The 23,908-nt window shown below is 40.1% G+C and overlaps 1 protein-coding gene across 1 annotated transcript; it reads left to right on the top strand.

The window, feature by feature from the left end:
* LOC127528343 (CMRF35-like molecule 3) lies at nucleotides 1-18,968 on the top strand. Its single transcript, XM_051928797.1, has 4 exons — nucleotides 1-79; nucleotides 1,644-1,970; nucleotides 6,419-6,469; nucleotides 18,817-18,968. The coding sequence occupies exons 1-4, from the start codon at nucleotides 43-45 to the stop codon at nucleotides 18,966-18,968; spliced, it is 567 nt and encodes a 188-aa protein (XP_051784757.1). The 5' UTR covers nucleotides 1-42.
* Nucleotides 18,969-23,908: the final 4,940 nt, after the last annotated feature.

The raw sequence follows: 23,908 nt of genomic DNA, 5'->3' as shown, positions 1-23,908 counted from the left end.
AGACTCTGCGCTATTCTATAGGACCCCCGATGGTCACTCGACATGCTGCTTCTTGTTCTTTTCCTCTCCAGCATATCAGGTATTGAATATTTAAGTTACTTAATCAGGTTTTGTTATCTGCTTAGCTGTTTGTTCTTTATACTTACAGTAACATTCAGGCTCTTGAATGATTTATTAAAAATAAGAAATGCATACAATAGCTGCAAATACTCTCACCCATCGTCTCCTGTCATTTATTATCTTTTTAAGTCTCATTGTTATATTCCTTATCTTTTCTTCCTTTGTATTGTACTCTGGGTTAGTTAACTTCTAAAGAACCTTGCAAAGGTGTAATGTGACAGACTTTAGAAAACTCTGGTGTTATTAGAATTCAGGTTATTGAAAGCCTACACTATTGTCACACTTAATATGTTTGAAAAATCATTGACAGAAATTGAACAATTTGCTTAATTTTCAAGATGAGTCACAGACCTAAAGCTTATCCTGGCAGCATTTGGTACAAAGCAGTGACCAGCCAAGGATGGGATGCCAGTTTATAGCCAGGCATACTCACTTACCCAGTTAAGGAAACCTGCACGTCAATGAGAGCTGAATTAGCTACTGTACTTTGGCACCTCACTGTGTTTGGGTCCTACTTTCCTGGGGGGTATTTTTCAATGTGGTATCCATGTTTTTCTTTCTATTTTCAGGTGGGTTTACACTAGAAAATCGATATTTTCAAACCCAATATTATTATGATAAATTTCTACTTTCTGGTTTGCTTGGGAGGCATGAAGACCAAGAAAGCAACACTGCAATTCAATTACCATGTGGAACAGTTTTTTTTTGTTCTTTATTTCGCCTTATACAATTTCTTATATTAGGAATTTGTTAGTTTTCGCATACCCCTTGGGGTCAGAGCACAGGGTTAGCCATTGTACAGCACCCCTGGAGCAATTACAGGTTAAGGGTCTTGCTCAAGGGCCCAGCAGAGTAGGATCTCTTTTGGCAGTGACGGGAATTTGAACCAGCAACCTTCTGGATACCAGCGCAGAGCCTTAGCCTCAGAGCCACCACTCCTTCAGATCCTAGCTCCTTCTTTGGCGACTTCATATTCTTCCTAGAGTCAAAAGACAGGAACATTGTTTTTGTCAGGACGATTGGTGACTCTATACTGCCTTCTGTTTGGGACAGCTTAGCTATTAGCTAAACAATCGAGCTTGATGTTCTTAATGCTCTCCTCTTTTTGTCATATTTCTTATGTTTCTTATGTATGTTTCTGTATGTGGATAGCTATGAGTGCAGTTTGTTGGTTCCTGCCTTAAAACTGATGTTATACGGACAGGCTGTACTCTCCTGCACCATGCCTCTGTTAGAAAGTGAGTGATGTTCCTGATCTCACAGTTTTACTGGATACCGTTAAAAGTGGAATACAAGTTTAATTTAATAATAATTTTTTACATTTAAGTTGTGCTTTTCTCACTGCTCAAAGCTCTCTCCATGCAGGAAGCACAAGGGACACGGCCCCATGATCTCCTTAATGCCAGGCAGCAGTGCTACCACTATGCTAGATCTCAGTTTTCATTTAATGAAGAAAATCCTGTTATAACTTACATACTGAAAACACTCTAACAAGTTATATCTTCTACTAAATTTCTTTTTAGCTGAGTACAGCGTGACAACAGAAAGCAAAATGTCTGCCACAGAAGGAATGACGCTGAACATTCTCTGCCGATATGATAAGCAGCGCTACAGGCGTCATGTAAAATACTGGTGTAAAGGCAATCATTGGAGAACCTGCGCCATTACAAAACGATCTGATGATCCACAAAACGGTGATCCTGGAGTACTGATACATGATGACAAGCAAGGGCTTTTCAGAGTGGTCCTCAGCAACCTGAAGAGAGGGGACACCAACTGGTACTGGTGTGGTATTGAGATTGAACCCGGTATTGATGACATGGCTTCTGTTTTCCTGACAGTCACTGCAGGTAAGAATCGATGGCTTATCACCATTTTTAAATAGCTTTGTGATTTGTCTTTGCTACTTCATAAAAATGATTATTGATAGAAAACTACATTTTGAGAGATATGTTGATACATGTTGATAGCTAGACTTCTAAAAAAACATTTTTACTAAAAATGTAGTGCAAGAAATTAATTTAGTATTTGCCTCTGAACATACAATTAACGTTTTTTGCTGTTTAAAAATAGAAAATATAATTTTTAACAAGGAATTTGTAATTACTGTATAGATTTGTGGAGTAAACATACAATTTGCTTAATTTATATTACATCCATTTTTCATTTAATAACATGTGAAAGACATGAAAGGATTGTAACTACAGGCTGTCAATATAGTGGCAATGTCCGTACATATAAAAACGTGAAAACCATCTTAAGTCAGTCCCAGCTTCATTGTGCTGATGGGATTTTGTTCAGATAGATAGATAGATAGAACTGAAGAGCGCTATATACTGTAATAGATAGATAGATAGATAGATAGATAGATAGATAGATAGATAGATAGATAGATAGATAGATAGATAGATAGATAGATAGATAGATAGATAGATAGATAGATAGATAGATAGATAGATAGATAGATAGAATGAACTGAAGAACACTATATAATAGACAGATAGATTTATTTCAACCTGGTTTAGCACCAACAAGGATATTATAGTTTTGACATTTTATATTAGTTTTTATTTCTATATTTTTTCTAACATTACTTGGAAATTCAGTTTAGTTTTAGTTTTCCTTCATCATGTAGTTTAGTTTTTATTTCACAAAGACATTTCTATTTTATTTTTATATCTATTAGTTTCGGGGTGGCACGGTGGCGCAGTGGGTAGCGCTGCTGCCTCGCAGTTGGGAGATCTGGGGACCTGGGTTCGCTTCCCGGGTCCTCCCTGCGTGGAGTTTGCATGTTCTCCCCATGTCTGCGTGGGTTTCCTCCGGGCGCTCCGGTTTCCTCCCACGGTCCAAAGACATGCAGGTTAGGTGGATTGGCGATTCTAAATTGGCCCTAGTGTGTGCTTGGTGTGTGGGTGTGTTTGTGTGTGTCCTGTGGTGGGTTGGCACCCTGCCCAGGATTGGTTCCCTGCCTTGTGCCCTGTGTTGGCTGGGATTGGCTCCGGCAGACCCCCGTGACCCTGTGTTCGGATTCAGCGGGTTGGAAAATGGATGGATGGATAGTTTCAGTTTTAGTTTTAGTAATTATGGCATGGAACTCCTACGGAGTTTAGTTTTGTGTCACAATCAGACAGAACTATACACTTAACGTGGATACCAGTTTAATGTTAGTGGAAGCTTACTACACTACATGGTTTACTATCTGGTTTTGTTTTTGTCCGATAAAAACAAGCATAATCAAAACTAGATACTGAATATGAACAATTTTACACAATTTTATAATTTTTAAAATATTTTGTCATGAAAATCACGGGGGCTTAGGAAGAACAAGGCTCTTAAACTTGAATCAGTGTGTAGACCCCACCTAGCTGTATTGAGGGAAACAAAGAAAAACAAGCATGTAGTGTGAAGGTTAGGGGCAGTGAGACTTGAATAGCCCATCATAAAGGACAGTAAACCCATAATGAGCAGAGCAAGAGCAGGTAATAGGAGTACGGACAGGCATAAAACAACAGACAGCATCTGAGATTAAGAACAATATATACATTATCTAAACCTATTTATCCAGGATTACAGGAAACCTGGAGCCTACCCAAGCAGGTTTGGATGTAAGGCAGGAAAAATCCCTGGTATGCAATATATATGATAAGGCTGATGTTAAGAACAAAAATAATATGATATTTCAACTATCTAATTTGAGAGAGAGAGAAAAAAACATTGAAAAAAGGGAGACAAATATTTAAAAATATAATTCTGCTAATGGATTACTTTCACAATATCAGGTATTATGATTTGTGAATATGAACTAAAAAAGATAAATTAATAAATTTTGAATAAATACAAAAACCCATTAGTATGTTTAGTTTTTCATCACTTAGCAGACTCTCTTCGCCTACCTACCTTTGTTTGTATCCCTTCATTGTTAAACGATGTTTTTAAAGCAAAAGTGATTGATCAGTAACAATATGCTGATCTTATATGATGACCTAGTCAGTCTCTCGATCAGCGCCGTTTTATTTTCAACAACCGGGAGTGGCCTCCCCTCAACTTTCTTGTATACTCAGATATGGGGATGGATATTTGAGGAGTAAACCGCAAGACAATGATTATATTTTTATATTATGTACATTAAGGAACCAGCAACAACAAATCAAATCAAATTAATAATATATTTAACAATTATTATAAAAGTAAAGTTGAATAAATTGAACTCTGCAGCCGAATGAATAAAAAAATAAATCGAGTATGTGTTCAGGTAAAGTACTACTTCTGGGTGATGGATTTGGCCCAAAAGTTAATACAAATCTACAATTGTGGTGTAACAACCACATGCCGAATTTCATACATTTATCCAGTTGTGTTTTTGAGTTATCGTGTTTACACACACACACACACACACACACACACACACAATTCCAAAAAACAGTATTTTTGGACTCTGGGAGGTCTATAACGTCAAGATTCATCAAAATATCGAGGTCGAATTTTTTCATGATTACTACACTTTCTCTATACTTCATATTTCTCCTTTGCGAAGTGACAGGTGAATTGCTGTCAACAAAAAGTAGTCACCTGAGAAATAAACTGAAACGTTACTCACTCGTGATTTTTCTGTCCATATAGTAAACGTTTTGTTGACCAGCACATTCTAATTTCAGCCGTTTGAATTACATCTTGATATACAACAAGCACAAAGAAAGGCGGCATATAAATAGCTTTCTATTTCACACGCTTTATGCACCCGCATTCAGCTTGCTCTGTCACCGCAAATGCTGTGTGATGCAGCCGTTCACTAGATGAATATGTGTGGGCCGCTCGTGGTGGATGAATTTCTGTTTTAGAGTTAAAACTTACAAGGGTTATAGACTAATGGCAAGAATATTCATTCAAAAATGAAAACTAAAAATATTTTAGTAAATTATTATTTTATTTCAGTTAGTCTTTCCAGCTACTTTAATAGTTTCGTTTAGTTTTAGTTTTTCATTTCGGTTTTGTTAATTATTTTATTTCACTTTATGAAAATGTTTTTTTAATAATAGTTTCAGGTTTGATTTTAGTTTTCTTTAACTATAATAACTTTGAGCACCAACAGATATAAAGGATTCAGAGATCTTATACTAAATATGTAATATCAAGAGAAATGTGTCTCAGTTAAGCCACCTCAGATGACTCCAAAGTGAAGTTTTGTTAGTAGGTCACATTGCAGGTATTATAATGAAATCTTTGGAATGTCCCTTCCTCTCCAGTTATCCTCCATTCTATACAACCTCAAAGTCACATAACTAAGGGGCACTGATAAGAAGAAAGAAAGGTGTACATTCTCTCAGTAGAGGCCCTACTTGGTCAATTACTGGTGATCAGATGTTTGTAGCCTGTCCCATGCTGCACCACAATGTGCATCTTGCCAAAACTCGTAAGCCGATTACCAGGGCTTTTTATTTCTGTTCTGCTATCTCGCCCTTTTCTTCCCTCCATTAGAACCTCAGACTCACCTCAGGGTAGAACAAACCATGACAATGGCCTTTTTGGGTTTTCGAAGCTTTGTCTATTTAATGTCACATTCTGTAAAAGCAGACAGACATCACTGATTTTTGGTGTGTAAAATATTTCCCATGAAAAGGAACACAGTGTGATATTAGATTCATATTTCTCATATGAAGCAAAATGTGCCATTAGAATTTCATGTCTCTTAAAAGTCTCCAGTACTCATTATTGATTTTGGATGGAATTTCCTTTGTCATTCACAAGAAGAGGAGTTCTGGACCTCTAGATCTCTGGCTCTTTTAACTTTGCAAAAATAATATTGAAAAAAAGTTATCTGTTCAGAGATCCAAACTCGTATAATCAGAGAGCAGGGCCATTTTGAAACATTTTATGCTAAAAACACTGGATACCCTTTATGTGTACTCTAGACAGTAGAAGGATGGCAATCCAAGAGATGCAGAGTGAGGCCATGGATGGATTGGGGAGGTTAAAAGACCTCCTGTCCCAAAGAGGACAGCATATGGTCTGACCTTTGGAGAACAGGGGTCAAGAAGCAGCCCATGCTTTTAAGTATTTTATATACGTCTAATGTTTGTTTTACAGTATATGCAAGGCAGGTTCTTGATGTTAATCCCTCAACAGTTCAAATTAACCAATTTGCAGTAGGATGACTGAATTTCAGACTTCACAACATACCTTCTTGTCTCCATCACTGTCCCTAAAACACCTGAGATGAATTTTACCTGCAAAATGGGGGAGCTGATGATTTAAAGGAATGTCTTACATTAACAGTATTTCTTCTTTTTTAAATTTACAGGACCAACTATGAGACCAACATCAGCCTCCACTACGCATCTGTACGAAACAAGTAAGTTATGAACCTGTTTTACATTAAGTTATGTCCATTGTGCAAAATACCCAGTAGTAATGAGAGGGTCTTGTTCGTGCTGTAGTGTTAGTGTTTCTTCAAAAAGAAACAGATTCACAAAGGAATGAGTGTTTGAGTTAAAGACAGGACTCTTAGATAGATTCATTTTTTAAATTTTATTTCTCTTTGAAATTATTTATTAAATAAGCACAAACACATAGTCATATTAGATAGATAGATAGATAGATAGATAGATAGATAGATAGATAGATAGATAGATAGATAGATAGATAGATAGATAGATAGATAGATAGATAGATAGATAGATAGATAGATAGATAGATAGATAGATAGATAGATAGATAGATAGATACTTTATTAATCCCCAAGGGGTAATTCACATACTCCAGCAGCAGCATGCTGATAAAAACAATATTAATTAAAGAGTGATAAAAGCACAGTGCAAGTTAAAAAGTGCAAGGTGGAGAGTGCAATGCAGGTATAACAAACAACAACTTTGTATAATGTTAACGTTTACCCCCCCGGGTGGAGTTGAAGAGTTGCATAGTGTGGGGGAGGAACGATCCCCTCAGTCTGTCAGTGGAGCAGGACGGTGACAGCAGTCTTTCGCTGAAGCTGCTCCTCTGTCTGGAGATGATACTGTTATGTATATGTATTGTTTTGATAATGTTTTGTCCAGCGTCACATGGTTAAAATCTTCAGAGATTAGCACAAGCGCCTCGGGGTGCTGTGTTTGTAGTTTAGCGACAGCGGAGTGGATGATGTCACCCGCTATCTCCACGTCCCACAATTCTATCTTGACCAATGAATGAGGGAGAGGTGGGTCTTCAATTCAAATTCTCAAACTCATGTGAGTGCATCTTCTCTGATTATCCAGAAGTATTTGTTTTACCAATATTTTAGCAAGAAATTCATGCATTTTCTCCTTGTGAGCACTGGATGACATGATGTGTGAATTATGTGACATGGCTAACTTGAGATTTTTAATGGATGTTTTTATATTGTGTGCTGTGGTTCAGCATTGGTCTCCATAGATGCCTATTCTATCAGAAAGTTTGTTATTTCCGTTCTCCATGAAACACAAGAATAAAATTTATTTCTCATTCCTCACTACAAATCACATGGGGTATGTCAGATATTTTTTAAAAAATACCATTTTTGGGGGATTATTCCTTTAAGCGTGACATATCATTTGGGAAAGCACAGTTTTAAAAGACTTTATGGGCTGCTTGCCTATTGGAGACAATCAGCTTATCATGCAGTTGGCCAAGTTTATCAATGAGATGGAAAGAAAGCAAATGACATCACTTATTTTCCAGTTGCACTGGATGAGAGTTTAAACATTAAGGATCAAGTTAAATAATAGCCAAGCCCAGGTTAAGACGCCCACAGGACCCTGGGTGATTTAATGAATAGAGCTCCTGGGGTTTTTGGTGTAAAGAAACCTTTCTGGGTGCTCGCAGAATGCCTTGATGGTAGATTTGCTCCTGATCACAGCAATAACAATACAATAATTGTAATAATATTTTTTAATAGTTTATTGACTCTAATTGTTGATTACCGTATTTATTGCTCCATAAGACGCACCTGACCATTAGATGCACCTAGGTTTAGAGGAGGAAAACAAGTAAAAAATATTCTGAACTAAATGGTGTACTAATATGTTTAATAAAATATAGCAGAATAATATTTCAACCATGTAAATTCAACAGCAGTATTAAGAAACATCATCACTGTCATTAACAAATAAGGAGAGACTTTAAGGTTCAAGCACTCTTCTAGTTTTATGGAAGCCCCAAGAACTCCTCATCGCTAGTGTCAGAATTTATGAAGCTCAGTTGTTCACAATCACTTTGCAGGAGCACGTACCTATCATCACACACATTTGGACCAATGCTCCCTGAAGTTATATCGCCAGTCTAGTCCCATCTATATTTGTAATGCCACAAAGCCCTTCATCTCGTGTTTTGTTGTGGGTTTCCAGTTTGAAAAACGAGAATGCGGTGCAAGCACAGCCCTCGATTCAAAAAATTGCTCTGCATACCTGTTTGTCTCGTCTGATAGTAGCTGAAAGTCAGCTTCAGGAAAGAACAGCCTGAAGTAGTCCAGCGGCTGGTAATCTGTCGAGTCCAACAGCAAGCCATACTGTCTTGTGAAGTCTGGTAACCAGTTTGGCTCCCACGGATCAATGTCTAGGTGTTCCTCCCACACGAACCTTGCCGTAGGTGCATCGGCTGCATGAATGCGCTCAGCTGGGGCGGCATCGGCTGGTGTCCCGATCAGCTGATGCCAGTTCCTCACTCTCTCGTTTGATCTCCTGATCACTCTCAACAAAAGTCCGAGTCAGTGATAATGCGCAAAACATTTGTTTTCTGCACTCTCTTCGCTCCCTCGTGAGATGTCGATACCATCTTGCCTTTGTTTACATTTGTTTACATTTCGCAACTCACGCACACGCAAGGATTGGATGCCGAGTCAATGAGTCTAACATTCCTCCAAGCACAGAGGGAATGCCTGTAACGTAACAGTGAGTTTTGTCGCCCTCTACCCCTGGATGTCGACTTTTGTCAGGTAATACACATCATGGTCTGTGATGCAATATTCGGTCCATAAGACGCACAGATATTTCCAACCTTCTTTTGGGGAAAAAAAGTGCGTCTTATGGTGCGAAAAATACGGTATTTATTTTAGTTGGAAATTTGCTTTCACATTCACATGATGTTTCCATTAATAGTCTGTATTTTAATGCTTTTTTGTGTTTCAGAAAGCACAAGTTTCCAATAACTTACTTTGATGAGCAGGTCATTTAGAAGTTTTGAATTGATATCCAGTATACCAGTATTGATATAAGGTTAGAATCAATATAGTTTAGCATTTTCTGTATCCAAGTCCACTCTTCAAGTCTGTTTGTAACAATTTCATCTGCAGTTTTAGGAGTGAATATATTCTCACGTCCATATTGCGCTGTGAATAGACAAAGCTTTAATAATTTTTTCACATATGTATCATCTGATCCCTTAGTTTTTTTGAGATTAGTATGGCGATGAGGACAAAAAGTTTGCTCTTCCCTGTTCTAAAGATACCACATTAAGTCATGGAGACCATCCTTCCTAGAAATGAGCTCTACCCTCATTTCCCTCAGAACAGCTTAAGTTTTTCAATACATTGACCCAACAAAATGTAGAAAGTCCTGCAGACTAGCTGGTGGTGTTCATTCTTTGTCATCCCTCAGCTGTATTAAGATGAATTTACTTTGTTCTTTCCGGAACAGTTCATTGTGGCATGGTGCATGCACATAAAGTGTCATTTCATAGATGAGTTTGCTGCTACTACTATGAAGTGATGCTGTTAATATTAATAATAGTCTGATTGAGACCCTGCAGCACTCAACTGTTGAAATAAAACCTTATGGACTGATCCGAACAGAAATCTAAAATGACATTCAAAAATATAGGATATTTAAAAAAAAGAAGGAGAAAAAGTTTCTGTAGTTTCCATGATGTCAAATGTGACCTTTCATTTACGCTGTGCACAAACGAATACAGTAGTTACCAGTGAATGAGACAAAAGGTCACTTCAGCATATACACAGCAAAGCTCATTTTATTAATGTGCACATTTACTGTTATCAGCAGAAAGTGGAAAGACTTCTACAACATGCCTGTCAAGTACAAGTATTATTAGACAAAAATGTACTTAAAAAAATGTAAACGTATCTGATGACTTTGGTTAAATGGTCTGTTTGGTTAGGGCAGGGTCCTAGAGTGTACTAATCTTTATTACATAGACTTGAACAGAATGCCCTAAATTCTATAGCCCTTGTATTATTATTCCTAAAAGTCTGGTCATTGTCATGATTGACTGCTATTGTTGTTAAATATTTTTTCCTGTCTTTTACATCTATAACCCCATACAATAAATAGAGTACCAGAAAAGACAGGAGAGAAGATTGTGGTGGCTCTGAGGCTCTGTGGGGCAGAGTGGCGGCTCTGAGGCTAAGGATTTGTGTTGGCAATCGGAAGGTTGCCGGTTTGAATCCCGTAAACAGCAGAAGAAGCTCTACTCCGTTGGGCCCTTAATGTGCAATTGACGTTAATCTGCATCCAGCCCTGCAAGCAGGTCCTTCAAATGTCAGGGAAAACTTGGGGGTCGGTGGCAGGATTGACACTCCAGGCACCATAAGATACCTCACACTGTTCCAGTGTGGGCCCCAATCCAGGTGGTCTGTCATGTGGTGGGTGCGGCAACGTGCTATCAGCGCATGCTCCTAACCCCTCTCTCTCTCTGAGGCTAAGGATCTGCACTGGTAGCACATGTTGCCTGTTACAGCCAGAAGGGATCTTACTTGGTTGGGTCAACCTCAACCTGGGAATTGCTTCAGGAGCACTGGACAATGGCTAACCCTGCACTCTGACCCCCAAAGGTCATGTGAAAAGGTAGCTATTAAAAAGGTATATCAAAAAATATGCCCAAAATAGAAGAAGAATACAATAAGTATGACAAAATAATACAACCTGTTTAATAAACAGTTCATCTCGCATGCTTAGACTACCAAGTGGTTCTCTGTTTTAGTATGGTGGATGGCCCCTGGATAGAACAGCAGAGACAGCGCATGGCAATCTACATAGAGCAGCAGAGACATTGAGCTCATTTGTTTGTCTGAAATTATGTTTGTCCGGCCTCTTTGATGTACTTGCTTGGAACAATGGGATGTCATATGTTTTCCAGCGACTCAGCTCAGGCTCCATTCCAAGGGGAAGGGGTGCTCATGCATCTAAAACTTATCCTTCTTCCCCAGGCTCTTAAAATTTCTCTGTACAACTAAATCCACGCTTCTGATGTCACAGATAGAGTATCAAAGCAGCAGCTTGTGGGTTATAGCAAAGCACTCTTGTGCAATCAGTTACAGCCAGATTGATGCAGAGCCATCAACACCCACAGACCAGCCCTCACCAGTCAGTTCCTACTTGTTCTGATTTGCTATTTGCAGCTAGGGGCTAAACACATGCAGAAGTCTTATATGAGCTGGTAACCAACAGCTGGTTATACAACTTCCTTTATGAAAATTAAAATGAAAGTATAAAGAAAATTTTACAAATAAAGATAATCTATAAAATAATGTATTTATCACCTGTGATGGACGACCAGCTATGGACCAGCTTTGGTCGCCACCCCCAGGCCGCTATGAGGAGCCCTCCGGACAGCATGATGGTGCCCCGACTTCCAGCAGGGCCTCATGGACTCTATAGTTTATACACACAGCCCTGCTGGATACCTTGGGGGCCACCGGGAGTCGCTGTAAGGGGGCTAAAGGGCTCTTGCGTGCCCTATAACCCGGGAGTGCGTCACAGTCACGTGACTGGAGGAAGCGACGTGCTCCCGGGATGAAGAAGACTGTTTGCCCTGACCCGGAAGGAAAACAGACTTGTGGGTTTGGCCAGGAACCACTTCCGGGTCAGGGGCTGTAAAAGGATTGTGGGAAACCCAGAACACTGAGCTGAGCTGGGAGGTAGGGTGGCAAAGTGTCTGGGCGAGGAGGTATTGGTTTTTAGAGAGAGTTTGTGATTTATGAATAGTGTGGTGGAAAGGGTGCTTGGTGCACAGTATATTTATAAAATAAATATTAGTTATACTTTTACCTCGTGTCTGGAGTGGTACCTGAGGGTTCGAGAGGTGGACAAGAGCCTTAACTGCTACACACCATATATGCTCAATATTACCAGTTATTAACTCTGCATTAAGCATATCTGCCTACCCATCATCAGAAATTCTACAATTTCATATAACAAAGCTGAAATTATCCTTACACAATTTAAATCCCATGTATTCTGTGTGGAGTTTACACTTTCTTTCTGTGTCTATATTGGTTTCCTTCCATTTTCTTTCGTACTCCAAATCAGGACACCTTGCTCAGGACATTTTCCGAAAACAAATTTATAAATCTCATTAGTCAGACTTTTAACCAGTGATACTTTTAACCAGTGTGTGTTTTGCTTTCCTGCTATACTCCATCAATCGATCCATCCATCCATCCTCTTTCGCTTATCCGAGGTCGGGTCGCGGGGGCAGCAGCTTGAGCAGAGATGCCCAGACTTCCCTCTTCCCGGCCACTTCTTCTAGCTCTTCCGGGAGAATCTCGAGGCGTTCCCAGGCCAGCCGGGAGACATAGTCCCTCCAGTGTGTCCTGGGTCTTCCACGGAGCCTCCTCCCGGTTGGACATGCCCGGAACACCTCACCAGGGAGGCGTCCAGGAGGCATCCTGATCAGATGCCCGAGCCACCTCATCTGACTCCTCTCGATGCGGAGGAGCAGCGGCTCTACTCTGAGCCCCTCCCAGATGACTGAGCTTCTCACCCTATCTTTAAGGGAGAGCCCAGACACGCTGCGGAGAAAACTCATTTCAGCCGCTTGTATTCGCGATCTCGTTCTTTCGGTCACTACCCATAGCTCATGACCATAGGTGAGGGTAGGAACATAAATCGACTGGAAAATTGAGAGCTTTGCCTTACGGTTCAGCTCCTTTTTCACCACGACAGACCAATGCAGAGTCCGCATCACTGCGGACGCCGCACCGATCTGCCTGTTGATCTCACGCTCCAGTCTTCCCTTACTCGTGAACAAGACCCCGACATAGAACCCTTCTTCGAACTGCCACCTTATCATGATGGAGGGGTTTGCGTGTCCCAATGATCCTAGGAGCTCTGTTGTCCGGGGCTTTATGCCCCTGGTAGGGCCACCCAAGGCAAACTGGTCCTAGGTGCGGTTCAACACAACCTCGCCCGGATGCGGGTCACCGGGGCCCCTCTCTGGAGCCAGGCCTGGAGGTGGGGCTCGATGGTGAGCACCTGGTGGCCAGGCCTGCACCCATGGGGCTCGGCCGGGCACAGCCCGAACAGGCAACGTGGGTCCCCCTTCCCATGGGCTCACCACCTATGGGAGGGGCCAAGGAGGTCGGGTGCAGTGTGAGTTGGGTAGTGGCCGAAGGCGGGGACCTTGGTGGTCCGATCCTCGGCTACAGAAGCTGTCTTCTGCTATACTACATTAGTAAATACTTTAGCTACTACAGAACTGCATTTATTGATCTTATATTGATACGTAACAAAACCTCAGCAAAGGCTTTGTTTGGGCTTAATTACACTTACAAAGCATCTGTAAAAAGTGCTTATTATCTCTTGTGACAACCAGGAGGTGCCACGGAGCCCTGATACCAGACACAACTCGACCACAGACAGTTCCAAGACCAATTAAACAGTAATTTATTAACAACAGTACCTTTTCAGGCTTAAATCTTCCAAACAATCATCAAACAGCCCATTATTATTTTCCGTCTCTTTCCTTCCCTGGTCCTAGAGTGTTGTCAACTCCCTCCCAATTCTGGCTCCCTGATGCAGTGAGATGGCTCCCCTTTATCTTGAACCCATGAGAACTTTTGGTTTGAAACATTAACCTGCGGGAGCACTTCTGGATAACATGGAAGATCTTCTTCTATGGTGCCCTCCAGTGGCAAACAAGAACACCTACAGGGTTGCCCCTTCAGACTCCAACTTCCAGGCAACCCTGCAGGTGTTCGAATTGGGAGCCAGCCAGAGGAGCACTGCCACCTCTTGTGCCAGGGGATAAATTGTCCATAAAAAGCCATTTTCCTCAGTCCCTCCATTACATGTCCTGGATACCAATTGGTGTTCATCTTGTCTAAGCTGTGTCTCTGCTGCAGTGGTCCTTCCATTACATCGACCCAGCTAAGTAAGGAATTCTTCTTAATCACTAACAGGGTAGCAGATCCACACTGTATTTCTCTTAATGTTGCATACTTAATTAATGCTTAATAAGACCAGTTGAGGCCCTCCTCATCTTCCCAAGTCATTTTACCATCATATCAAAGGCTCTTTATGTGCCAAACTACACAGAGATGAATAATAACCTTACTGGTGCTTTGTACGTTTTATTAAGACTAAACGTAGCCTTTGTTAAGGTCTTGTTACATTACTGTATATGAATAATAGATGCATTATTGCCATACCTAAACTGAAGTGTTACCACTTGTGAGAAGAAGAGACAAGAGACATGGCAAGGTCTGGGGCAGCCACCCGTATAATTCAGTATTCTGGCTACAAAAGTAAATGATTTGTAGTTGAGTCAAGTTTACAAGACAGAGTCCAAAACAGAACTGACTTCCAGGGAAAAGGTGTGAGGCTTTATAGGAAGTTTGGGGGAAGTGATGTCGTCCTCGGGGCCGGGACCGGAAGTGATGTGTCCCGAGTCGTGGCTCCTGGTGGGATTTCCCAGGAAAGGCCTTCAGGGAACTTAGAAAGAGCATCAGTGCACCCCGCCCCTTCCCTTGGCAGATGTATTATCATTCATCTCTAAGCCCTTCACCTGCCTCCTATGCACACATGTGTGACACACTTCTTTCATTAAAGCTGTTTTTATGTTTTATTATTTTAGTGTTTACTTATTTTTAAATGATACTTTGAAGGGCCTCAGTCTCAGACACAATGCTTTATACTGAGTCACACACAGCAGAATCTCATTCTCGGACAGTCTGTGGAGCCTTGTGTGATGGCACCGCTGCACAATTTCAGACTCCTGGCACCTGGAGCCATAACCGAACAACCAGGGGATGGCAAAAATAACTGTTTACAGCAATGTGTTGCAATTTTATACAGTTCAATACAAGAAGATTAACCAATATAAATAAAGACAATAATGAAAAAATGAGCACATACAAACACAGATTACTTCCACCCAAAAGTATATTGAAATTATGAAGTAAGCTGTCCTCACTAATACTTAAAACACTCTTATCTCTGCTCCACTAATTCAACAGTTCTCTGTAGCCCGAAAATCTGTAAAAAGTAGTGATGTACGATGAAAGAACAAGCTAGTTCTTTTGTACTGGTACAAAGACATTAAAGAACAACTCTTTTCAAGGCATGCGTAGTGTGTGCTGTGTTTTACACTGCATTCCACGACAGTCTGGAGCTCTCATTTTAACTTCACCTAAATGGCTGCAGTCTTCTGGAAATAGCCTGTCAGTAAACCCTTTCAGCAAAATGGCCATGACGACAAGTAGCCAATGACTGACTTGGTAGATAACACCAAGCACCTTCCATTGATTGGTTCACTCTGACGTACACTGACTGACTGAATGAAGCAATCTGTCCCCTACTGATCTGGACAACCATTGCAAGTGCGTTCACAAACTACAGACAAGAGACCCGCAGTACAGTACACTGAACTAGTTCACTGAAGGAATCAGTTTGTGTACTGAACTGAGGAACGAACTTAAGACAAAAGAAGCTCAGTTTAGTCAGTTTTCTAATAACAGGTCCAGCAAAAATACCATCTTTTTCAACTTAGCCTCAGACAAACCTAGAAATGTTTGTCATGATTACATAAAACAAGCACTGTCATCAGAGAGGACTTTGACAAACCACTTCATTAAACCAAGCTTTAATCTGAGACGATAGTAGCAACACTTTATTTGGATCCACCAAGCTAGGTCTGCTGATGTTTTGGCACCAAGCTCTAACTTTTTTGTAGCTGGCAATTCCTTCTGAACCCAATGGAAATTCTTGGCTCTGCTCTCCCACTCAGGTGAGAATTTTTTCTGCCCTGACTGCTCATTGCTCATCACTGTGTTCAATTCCAGCTGTATTCTGACTTTATCTTAATACATAATTTGCCAGTCTCCTCGCTCGCTCACTCACTCACTCACTCACTCACTCACTCACTCACTCACTCACTCACTCACTCACTCACTCACTCACTCACTCACTCACTCACTCACTCACTCACTCACTCACTCACGTCCGTCCAAAGCTGAATGTGCAGTCGCCTTCTGCGCAGCTGCCCGAAAACCTTACGAGACCGACATCGCGGAAGGTGGCGGATTTATGGCCGCAAAAATTCAAAGAGAAAGGCGACTTCGATTAAAGCTCTAGAGGCCTGAAAGGTGATTTCGACTACAGCTCCAGGCCTAATTACGCATTCATTCAATACACCTATAAAAGGTTTGTGGTTCTTATACTTATTACTATTCTTACGTTGTCGAAACGGGCTCTTTGTCTAGTTGTTAAATAAAATAACTGCTTTGCTTTAAATGTAGATTTTAACATTAACAAATATTAAATTCAAACAAACCTTTATTATAAAAGGAAATCTTGAGATGAGACAAGACTATTGCCAAAAGATTTTTTCAAGTCCCGCCGTCTTCTTAACCATATCCGGTTAATGGCCCACACCCACAGTCCTCTCATCTCTCATTCGTGTGAATGCTTTTGACAGACACAGTTCCTGTGCTCTCAGCTCTTATAAATTTTTATGTTTTCCTCACTTTAAATTCCCAATAAAAGAAGACTTATTATGTCCAAATCTTATTGAAGAATTTCATCTCAAAGGGTAATCAAAAGAAAAAATAAGTAAAGTACACGGGCAATCCTAGCACCGAGAAACAATGAAGTCAAACGAATTAACGGGGCAGATTGGTTAAATGTGTATCAGTAGACTATGCTGAAACAGTTGGTGGTGATGGTGCAGAAGATAAAAACATCAACTTACAATATCCCAAAGAATAACTACAACTGTTAACACCGTCCTGTCTTCCACCGGCCGAATTACTGTTGAAAGAAGGGTGTATTGTAATGTTATTGCATAATTTATTTATGAGTGATGGGCTATGCAATAGGACAAGATTAACTGTATTCAAAATTGGTCAAACAATTCTGACATGTAAAATTTTAACAGGAGAGAAGAAAGGTAACGTAGTACATCTTCCACGGATAACATTAGACACCAAAGGAGATGTTGATATGCCATTTGTATTAAAACGGTTTCCCGTTAGAATAGCTTTTGCTGTGACAATTAACAAATCACAGGGATAAACATTCAAAAAAGTTGGTTTATTTATTAGAGAGAAAGAAATGATATTCACTCACGGGCAGTTATACGTTGCGTTGTCATAATGTAAGTCCAAACATGGAATCAAAATTCAATGTGATGTTGACGAAAAGTTAATGTTTGTACTGAAGTTTTACAGTAAAAGTGTAAGTTTAAAAAGTATTTGCGTGTTAATTTCAAAGCCAAACAGAATGAAAATGTATAATGCAACGAATACCTCTTAATTTTCTTTCAATTTATTACGTTTTGCTATTTTTTACTATGGTTAATTACTCGCTGTAATATAGAATAGTTAGTTGTATTATGCCTCGCAGTAAAGAGACCCGGGTTCGCTTCCCAGGTCCTCCCTGCGTGGAGTCTGCATGTTCTCCCCGTGTCTGCGCGGGTTTCCTCCTGCCTTGTGCCCTGTGTTGGCTGGGATTAGCTCCAGCAGACCCCCATGATCCTGTGTTCGGATTCAGCAGGTTGGAAAATGGATGGATGGATAGTTGTATTATGTATATGTAAGAATTCCCATGAAAATACCAATCCGTTTAAATTGTACATCTGCTTGCCCATATGCAAGCGGCAGAGCCGCGAAGTGGCTAGCGTGTAGTGCCCCCCCCAGGGGTTGGCAAACAAAGCAAGCAGGGGACAGAACTCCCTAATTATCAGTAAAATAAAATATTGACATTTAATTATAGTGCAAAACCAATAAAAAAAAACTATAAATGACAGCTAAAAAATGTGCTTGGTGAAAAATGTTACATGATAGAGAAAAACAGTTTTCATTTTTAAATTCAGTACCCAAAAATATACAAAAACCACATGAAATAATCCAAGCAATTTTTCCAATGTATACCCGTGAATTGAACATTTGGCAAAATGCAAGCACATAACAGAGTTTTTATCACAGACAGTTGAGTCTACAGTTGCCAGGGATGGACTTACAGAAGACAACAACTGAATGAGCAGAAATAAAGTGATCTGGAGCAGACGAGCTCTTTCAGATTAGTGGAGTCTGTTCTGTGTCTTTGAGCTCCTTTACTCATACTACCCGGTTTATAACTGAAGCCATTACTGTTGTCTACTACATTTAAAGACTTTCTACACTCACATCCTATAATGCTTGTCGCAGGTCACGCTCAGGCACACATCCATACTCACTCACGCTGAGTTAAGTTAAAATCAGTGATTAACTTAAAATGCATGCCTCTAAGACGTGAAAAGAAACCAAACTATGTGGAGAAAGAAAGAAGTTGCAATAGCAGAGTGTAAGTAAATAAGTAGGAGGATGCCTCTTTACCACCATAAAGTCCATGGAACTTAAAAGGCTTAATTTAAAAATATCAGAGTCCAGGGTCAATTTTTGGTCATTTGAAAGGCTTAAACTTAACATTGATATCAACCTACTACCAAATACTTGCTGTTCTGTCTTATCTTTCACAGCATCAACATCATGTGTGACAACCACAAGTACAATGGCATTTACTACAGTGGAGCTGTCAACGTTTGCAACACAAGAGGCAGAGACAGCAACGCAAAGGCAGGTTTTCACAGTCATGAGTGATAACAGTTTAACAACATTTACAAAGTGGTAGTTTTAAGATGAATGGCGCAGCACTCCAGAGCCCTGGGTTCAAATCCATGGTTATTCACTGCCTGTGTGGAGACAGAATGTTAGATTGGCCTGGTGAGGGTACGCCCTTAACAGAGACTGGCATCCTATCTGGGATAGGTACCAGCTGTGCCTGAACTGGATAGCTGAGTTTGAAAATGGTGGATGATATTACATTAGATAAATTCGGATTGTAAAGTGAAACGTACCAAAATACATTTCAGGATTTTTTTAAATTAACATTATATATTAAACATTTATTTTGGAAATGCTGGCAAGATACTCAATACTACGTAATTCCAAGAGTCCTTTTCATTCTTCCAAGTGTGAGATTCCTCTTCTGACCAAAGTCCTATGTAGCTGGCTGTGAAGTCTAAATGAAAGCAGATACCCCAACTTGTCATGAGACCCCCTGTGTTAAATCCTCTGAGACAAAGCCTGAATAAATAAATAAATAAAGAACTCCTTAGAACAATTTATATTAGGCAGAATTCTCAGTGGGAGCTGGGTGGTCTTTTGGCCTCAAACCCCTGCAGATTTCGTTTTTTACTTCAGCTTAACTGTTTTTTTTTTTTTTTTTTTTTTTGTTCACCTTGGCCATCTAATCTTGTAATCAGACTGTCATTTAGAAACTTAAAAAAAATTCTATGTTTAAGGACTCTAAATCTCTTACATAAGAAAGATATAAAATTATGTGCATTATTTATTTATATTTTGTGTACTATTTACTCATTATTCTAATCTTAATTTAATTTGTTTTTCTTAGCATGCAACTACTTCTTTGACATGTCTTAAAGCACTTTGAGGTACATCTTTTGCATGAAAATGTGGTATAGAAATAAGTGTTGTTGTCTTCTTTTTTCTAGTCAAGAATGCTGTTTGGCCTGGCAGTACTGGACAGCATATAGCATTGCTCGCTGGCTCTTGTTTGCTGGATTTCTTTTTGCGATCCTCATAGTAACATATTTTACAAGGTGAGTAATGAATCAATAAAGCACAGAATACAGTGCTTCCTAAGTTTCTTTTTTTTTTTTTGATCTTTTATTGAATTTATTAAAAGTATATAACATTCCATACAATCAAGTCATACTTAAGAGAGAAAGTAAAACTGTTGAGAGTAGTGAAGAGAGAAAAGAGTCTTTCCCCCCAGTATAAATTCTCATTCTAAAATGTTATTGATTAGTTCCTGCCAGGTTTTTAAAACGTTTTGAACAAATCCTCTAAATCCTTCCAATTTCAGATAATATATAACATTAGCTACCTATTGACTTGAAAGAGGTGGGTCAGGAGTCTTCCAGTTGAGCAAGATAAGTCTATGTGCCAGTAGTGAAGTAAAACCAACTACAGTTTGCTTGTCCTTCTCCACTTTACGCCCATCTGGAAGAACACCAAACACAGCTCTTAGAGGATTAGGAGAGATTCTGACACCAAAGCTGTCTGAAAGGCATTTAAAAAGTTTTGTCCAGAATGAAATTAATTTGGTGCAGGCCCAAAACATGTGGCCCAATGAGGCTGGAGCTCGATTGCAACGTTTATAGGTTGGGTCTTGCCCTGGAAACATTTTGGACAATTTTAAACGACACAAATGTGTTTGATAAAAGATTTTAAGTTGATGTGGGATATGGCCGGCCATTCATCCCGGCCAATACCCCCAGGCCGCTAGGTGGAGCCCTCCCTGTAGCGTGGAAGTGCCCCGAATGCCAGCAGGGAATTATGGACAGTGGACCTTTAATTCACAGCCCTGCTGGATACCATGGGGACCGCCAGAGGATGCTGCAGGGAGGAGTAAGGACTATTTTCCCTACACCCCAGAAGTACATCCCAGTCACATGGGCAGAAGAAATGACGTGCTTCCGGGATGAAAAAGAAGAGTTTTGATCTGACCCGGAGAGTGCTAAGAAGTCACATGGACTGAGGGTTCAGAAGCACTTCCGGGTCACAGACTATAAAAGGACTTTAGGAGATCCCAGACGTTGAGCTGAGTTGGGAGGCAGGGCGGCTAAGCGTCTGGGAGTGGAGGATTATTGTGATTTGTTTATTGTGTATGGTTTATCGGAGATTTGTGGAGTGGTGGTGCTTTGTGCACAGTATTATTATAATAAATATCATATTTGGACTTTTATCCGGTGTCTGGCATATTGCCCGAGGGTTCAAGGGAGCGAGAGCGCCCTTATCTGTCACAGTTGAATAACTGAATATTTTGCACAAATGTAGGTAGAGTGAATTCTGTGTGTGGCTGCCTTCCACTCCATTTCTGAAATATTGAGTATGAGATCCTTTTCCCACTGTACTCTGGGATCTTTAAAAGGAAGCTGCCTGAGTCCCCAAGACTGATCAATATCTCTTCTGGAATAGAAATAGGTGGGAGGTGAGGAAGACTGGACAGATTTCGTTTAGCAAAGTTTCTAATTTGGAAATAGTGGAAACATTGTGTTGTGTTGATGTTGATGGAAGATGACAGTGCTTCCTAAGTTTTAGCCAGTCTCCGGGAGCTCCAGTTTAGGTTAGGTTAGGTGCAGGTTAAGTGCATTAGCAATCCTAAATTGTCCCTAGTGTGTGCTTGGTGTTTGTGTGTGTGCCCTGCGGTGGCCTGGCACCCTGCCTGGGATTTGTTCCTGCCTTGCGCCCTGTGCTGGCTAGGATTGGCTCCAGCAGACCCCTGTGACCCTGTGTTAGGATATAGCGTGTTGGACGATGACTGACTGACTGACTAAACTTACAGATGATAACTATTGATTACTGAGTTAATTAACTGATTAATTCTAATACTTGATATCATCTGCTTTTCAGAGCCCGTTGAAAAACCAGCAGACCCCAGGAAATGTTGCTGGTCTTCGAGACATCTCTGTAAGTCTGGACTCTTTAAAGACGTGTGATAAGTACAGGAAATGATCACAAAGGACCTTCTCGGACTCAGGTTTAGCCAAGCTGGAACTTATATTTATTTCCTTTCCTCATCATTTTAAACATGGTTTTCCCAATGAGTTCAAGAAAGCATTTCAGTCTTATCTTTAAATGCTTTTGATTAGAGCAAAAGAAGAAATGCAGACATGTAAGAATAAGTAGTAAACTCAAAAACGGGATTACATGAGAATGGGCAAACAAGGACTAGTAATCAAGGAAGAATGGAAAAGGCAAAGGAAGAATATGGCAGGGATGAAAGAAGAGGCAAGAAGAAAACAGCAGAGCAATAATAAGCAGGAAGAATAATCATTTTAATTTTCTGCAGAAGTTCACCTTTTTGTTAATGGGACACGTTTCTAAGAGTTAACTGAATAATTCTTTCTTTAAGATCCCTGCAAAAATTACCATTGTCATCCTGGGACTCCCAATTCTTGTCCACCTATTGCTATTGGGCCTCCAACCACAGTCTTGCACTTGAATGGGTGCACAAAAATAGCATTAATGAGCAGAATATACTCCACCACACCCAATCCAGTTTGAGGTTGGCCTAGGCCCTATCCTGACAAAACAGCAGACCACCTGGACAGAGTGCCTGTCTATCGTAGGACCCAGTCACACACACAAACACCGACAGAATCGCCCCTGAACCCCATCATTGTCATTGTGTTCATTGGTTAAAGAGTTGAACTGATAGAACCAGTAATTAATTTGTTAAAAAATGTTAATTTAGTATAATACATTTCCCAATTAATTCCATTCCAAAGCATCCAACCTGATTTGTTTTTTTTTTTGTTTTTTTTACTGTGCATTCCTGATTTCTTTTCTTTATTAAAAATGTGTTTTTTTAAAAACATTAATTTTCATCCTCTTCATCTTTTTCCACTTCTACCTGTGGTCAATGTGCTTGACCAGGCTCCTCTGAACAGCTCTGTCCTGCACCTCCTCACTTTCAAGGTGCAATCACAATGAGGCATTATGCAGGTGTATTGCTGTTGATATAAAGAGCCCCGTTTGCATTTCTTGACACACTTCTGCTGAATAACTTAGTGCTGAGTGTTAGTGTGTCAGAGAGAGGACGTGCAGCATTGTTCATCATGGCACTAAATTTTGTTTTAATTGTCTCTTTTGCTACGACCTCTACCTGGTTGATTCAGTGGGCTTCTGTTGACGTGATGTTACGAGCCCTGCACACCACAGTGTAGAAAATCTCACTGGCCATCACAGAGTTATAGAAGATGTGAAGGATGTTACTACCCACATTAAAAGAGCTCAGTCCCCTAAGGAAGAAGAGCTTGTTGTTCCCTTTCTTATATACTTCTGTGCTCTGAGACAATCCAATCTGTCATTAATGCAGACCTCAATGTACTTGTAGCTGTGAACCACCTGTACATCTGCTGCCTAAACAGTGATCAGACATAGAGGCTTTTTGGTGCAGCAAAAGTCAATAACAAGCTCCTTGGTTTTGCTGATGTTAATGTTCAGACATTTCTCAAACATTTCCAACTGAGTCCTCTCCTCTGTCTCATTTAATTTCATAAAAGATTAGGAAGTTTTTCTTTACACAGAAAACCACAGACACTTGGAACACAAGACCAAGTAGCATGTTAGACAGTAAGAATTTAGGAACTTTGAAAACTCGACTTGATGGGTTTTTATTTGAGTGATTAGGACTGATGAGCTTTGTTGGGCTGAAAGGCCTGTTCTCGTCTAGATTGTTCTAATATTAAGTTTTAAACATGCTAACATAACTTTATCAGACATGCAAAATACAGAATTCAGAACTACAAAGTACACACTTTAATAGTCCGTGTTATTTTACTTTGCATATTTTGGTTACATTTGGCTTGCAAGTTTTCATTTTCTTGTGTGAAATTGTAATTTCTTCTGAAGCCGGATGAGTGCAGTGCTTCTGTCTCATAGCTTCACCATCTAACGGCCAATTTTCCGGTACAAACAATTACCACTAAACCACAGGTCAACATGTTCTGTCATGCATCTAATTAAAAAAAGTGTGTAGTA

Source organism: Erpetoichthys calabaricus, chromosome 6 (assembly GCF_900747795.2).
Source record: "Erpetoichthys calabaricus chromosome 6, fErpCal1.3, whole genome shotgun sequence".
NCBI lineage: Eukaryota > Metazoa > Chordata > Cladistia > Polypteriformes > Polypteridae > Erpetoichthys > Erpetoichthys calabaricus.
Note: the sequence above shows the minus strand (reverse complement) of the source record. Positions and strands in the feature narration are given on the sequence as shown.

Coding starts and splice junctions, on each gene's coding strand:
- LOC127528343 (XM_051928797.1), top strand. CDS start 43: ATGCTGCTTCTTGTTCTTTTCCTCTCCAGCATATCAG. Junction 80..1,643: donor TTTCCTCTCCAGCATATCAG/GTATTGAATATT, acceptor ATTTCTTTTTAG/CTGAGTACAGCGTGACAACA. Junction 1,971..6,418: donor TTTCCTGACAGTCACTGCAG/GTAAGAATCGAT, acceptor TTAAATTTACAG/GACCAACTATGAGACCAACA.